A 3,431-nucleotide genomic window follows, 5' to 3' on the forward strand; every position below is an offset into this window, starting at 1 on the left:
TAAGAGGAGCTATCTACAATAAGCTCAAACTTGAGGGGGTTTCTCAAATTAAAGTAGTTGAGGAGAGTTTTTTAAGACAAACTCCACATTTGATGGGGGTTAACAGAGAAAAGTATAAGGGGTTATCTCAAATTTTTATAATTAATAGGGGTTATCTACGATATGCTCAAACTTGAGGGGATTTTTCTCAAATTAAAATAGTTGACGGACGTTTTCTAAAATTAATCTATGATTTTATATAGAGAGGCTCTTCACATGAGTTTTTTTCTTTAATAAGCTCAAACTTGAGGGGGTTTCTCAAATTAAAGTAGTTGAGGAGAGTTTTTTAAGACAAACTCCACATTTGATGGGGGTTAACAGAGAAAAGTATAAGGGGTTATCTCAAATTTTTATAATTAATAGGGGTTATCTACGATATGCTCAAACTTGAGGGGATTTTTCTCAAATTAAAATAGTTGACGGACGTTTTCTAAAATTAATCTATGATTTTATATAGAGAGGCTCTTCACATGAGTTTTTTTCTTTAATTTATATATTTCAATATATAATTATGAGATTTATTTTAATTATGGGTAGCTATAATCTGATAAGGATTGCAAAATATTTGATTATTAGAAATTTCTAATTATACATAGTTTTAATTTGATGAGAATTCTTAGGCAAACCGTCTCATTTAACTTATAGCACTAAGATTTTAGCGACATGGTGGAGGGTAGTGGGAAAAACGCAAACTGTGTTAATTAATATGCGAATCAGATATATAGTGGGTCCATAAGTAGCCTAGCAGTTAGGTTAACAACTAAGTGGCCAATGTTCGAATCCTAGCAAGTGCATTATATTATTATTCATTTTTTTTTTCTTAAAATGAAACTCAGGATATCCGAACCGTATCCGCTAGTTGAACCTAACTATCATATCTGGAACTGTGTCCTCGTAAAAAGAGAAAATCATATCCAAAACTAAAACCGAAACCATATTTTGTAGGTTTCATATTATAGCTACCGTATATGCATCATTATTGGATACAGTTGCCGTAGATTTGAGGGATATGTTGGATAATTTGGAATAACTAATTAAAATCTACAGCCTTATTTTACACAAAGCAATATAAATATTTCCTATCCAAGTTCGTCATAATCAAATAATATATAATTCGTATATCTATGTTATGACAAATACTATATATATAATATTAAAAATTAAAAAAATGTTATCAAGTCTTATTACTTTGAGCATCAATAAATCATAGTAACAGTTAAAACTATAATTTATAGTGCCACCAGTCACTTATCAAGGACAAATGGACAAGGCATTTTCAAATCAAACATAAAGACTATTACATAATTACACACAAGTCAACTCTGATCGAAAACATAATCTTCTTGTCCCCACTTAAAAATTAGGGTTAATTTTTCAACCACAAACTTTGGATGATGTTGCTCACAACCTTCTTAAAATCTATTTATATTACATAATACCCTAAATTTTAGGGGTGTCTCACAAAACCTCCCTGAATTTTAATCTGCTCCCAGATAATTTGCAAATAATTAAAATATTTTTTAGAGTGAAAAATCTCAATCTTTGTTACATATCATTTTACAAGCAGCATGCCCCCTCATGTAATATTTGGATTTTTTTTTCCTCCCAAGTAAATTTTATTCATTTGCAAATTACATGGAAGTTAGTCCAACGAGAAAAGTTTAAAGTTCAGGGGGTCATGCACAAAAACCCCCAAAGTTTAGGTGGTTTTTGTGTAATTAAACTTAAAAAATAACAAACAACAACCTCACCACAAACTGATCTGCGTACTTATCTCAAATCGCATCTGAACCCGAAACCGAATGCCCCGATCTTTACCCGACCCGCCGATGCCACGGCCCCATAAGATCCGACCCGCTGCTAACCCTCGAATCTCGATCACAGAATTCGCCACCAAGCACGAGGTCTTGCACGAACCCAAAACCGAAACGATCGCCGGCGGACCACCGCCGCGTTTTGATCGCGGCGGCCCTGTTCTAAGATCCATAGATGGGACGCCTCCGCGCGTGGATCTTTGGCGGCATTCGACGAGCGCGACGGCGAAGGGATCGGCGGCGGCGGCGGCGGCGATATTGCGAGTGAATGAATCGGAGCGGAGTGGGGGAGGGAGGGGGAGGTTAGGGTTAGTAGGGTTTGGGTGGGGTTTTAGAGTTTTAGGCACTGTTTTGGGGATCCCAGGGGTTTGTTCCCAGCTGAAGGGGATCGAGGAGGAGGAGGAGCGGGATGGGGATAGGATGTAGTTTTGGCGGGAAGGGGAGGGTTTGGAGAATATGGAGGAGGAGGAGGAGGAGGAGGAGAAGGAGAAGGAGGTGGAGGAGTTGGATCGGGTGCTCCGCAGTCGAGGTCGAGGAGTCGGCGGAGGAGCAGACTCAGGAGGAGAGGCCGTTGATTTCATTTGGACTAAATTTTTTGCGGTTTTTTCGTTGGTGGGAGTGTTAAGTAGGAGAGAACGTGCTAAGTAGGAGACGGATAAAGGCGGTACGATATACCGCCACAAAGGATTTACGGAAAAGTGTTCCGGCCTGTTTGTGTTTTAAGTAAGAAAAATTCCTCAATGACCCAAAATATGGGACCAATAGGAGGGACAAGTGAGGTGTCCCACTCCTATTGGATAATGAGTTGGTCATCATTCACTTGTCCCTCCTATTGGATAATGAGTTGGCCATCATTAATGATGACCAACTCATTATCCAATAGGAGGGGAACACCTCACTTGTCCCACATATTGGTCCCATATTTTGGGTCCCTGTAGCAAACGTGGTCTAGCTAGTTTGTGCTCAAGTCCTAAAATTCTTGCCATCGGAACACCCTGAACCTAAGCTGGACCCAAGTAGCGGTAATTTGTTTTCTAAATCCTCTTTAATTTCATAGCAAATAGATTTAAATCTTAATTGCTCTATTTAGAGTGTCTACGACTATATCAGAACTCTAAAGCCATGATGAGAGTTGAGGACTATAATTTCTTTGCTAATAACAATGCAAATGGACCTACACTCCTTGAATTTGAGTTTTTTACTTATTCATTTATAGGAATCTGAATGATTCTATCATATAGTTTCAAAACATAGCATCTGATAAAATCTGGTTACGAATATGGTCTGACCATCCCAGCATCAGAAAAGGAGGTACATTCATATCTGTGGGCATATTGAGATAACATGTGCACACAAACATTTCCGAAATGACAAACATGACTAATAAAGGAGAAATTAAAACCTTTGAAAAGGGGCCAGCATTCATCGAACAAGCTCGAGATCAGGTGATGCGAGTGAGCAATGGTCCCGTGAAGCATGGGACTGAGTCGAGGCAATTAGTCTTTATAATTATTTCCCTCCAACCCTTTGAGAGTGCAATGCGCAACCTCACAACTAATGCCAGGAGTTCAGACTGAA

General features: G+C 38.5%; 1 protein-coding gene across 1 annotated transcript; it reads right to left on the reverse strand.

The window, feature by feature from the left end:
• LOC109829418 (serine/arginine repetitive matrix protein 2-like) lies at nt 1,363-2,462 on the reverse strand. The gene has a single exon (XM_020396544.1). It carries the CDS (start codon nt 2,432-2,434, stop codon nt 1,787-1,789), a length of 648 nt encoding a protein of 215 aa, XP_020252133.1. The 5' UTR covers nt 2,435-2,462; the 3' UTR covers nt 1,363-1,786.

The sequence above is a fragment of the Asparagus officinalis genome, chromosome 2, assembly GCF_001876935.1.
Source record: "Asparagus officinalis chromosome 2, Aspof.V1, whole genome shotgun sequence".
Lineage (NCBI taxonomy): Eukaryota > Viridiplantae > Streptophyta > Magnoliopsida > Asparagales > Asparagaceae > Asparagus > Asparagus officinalis.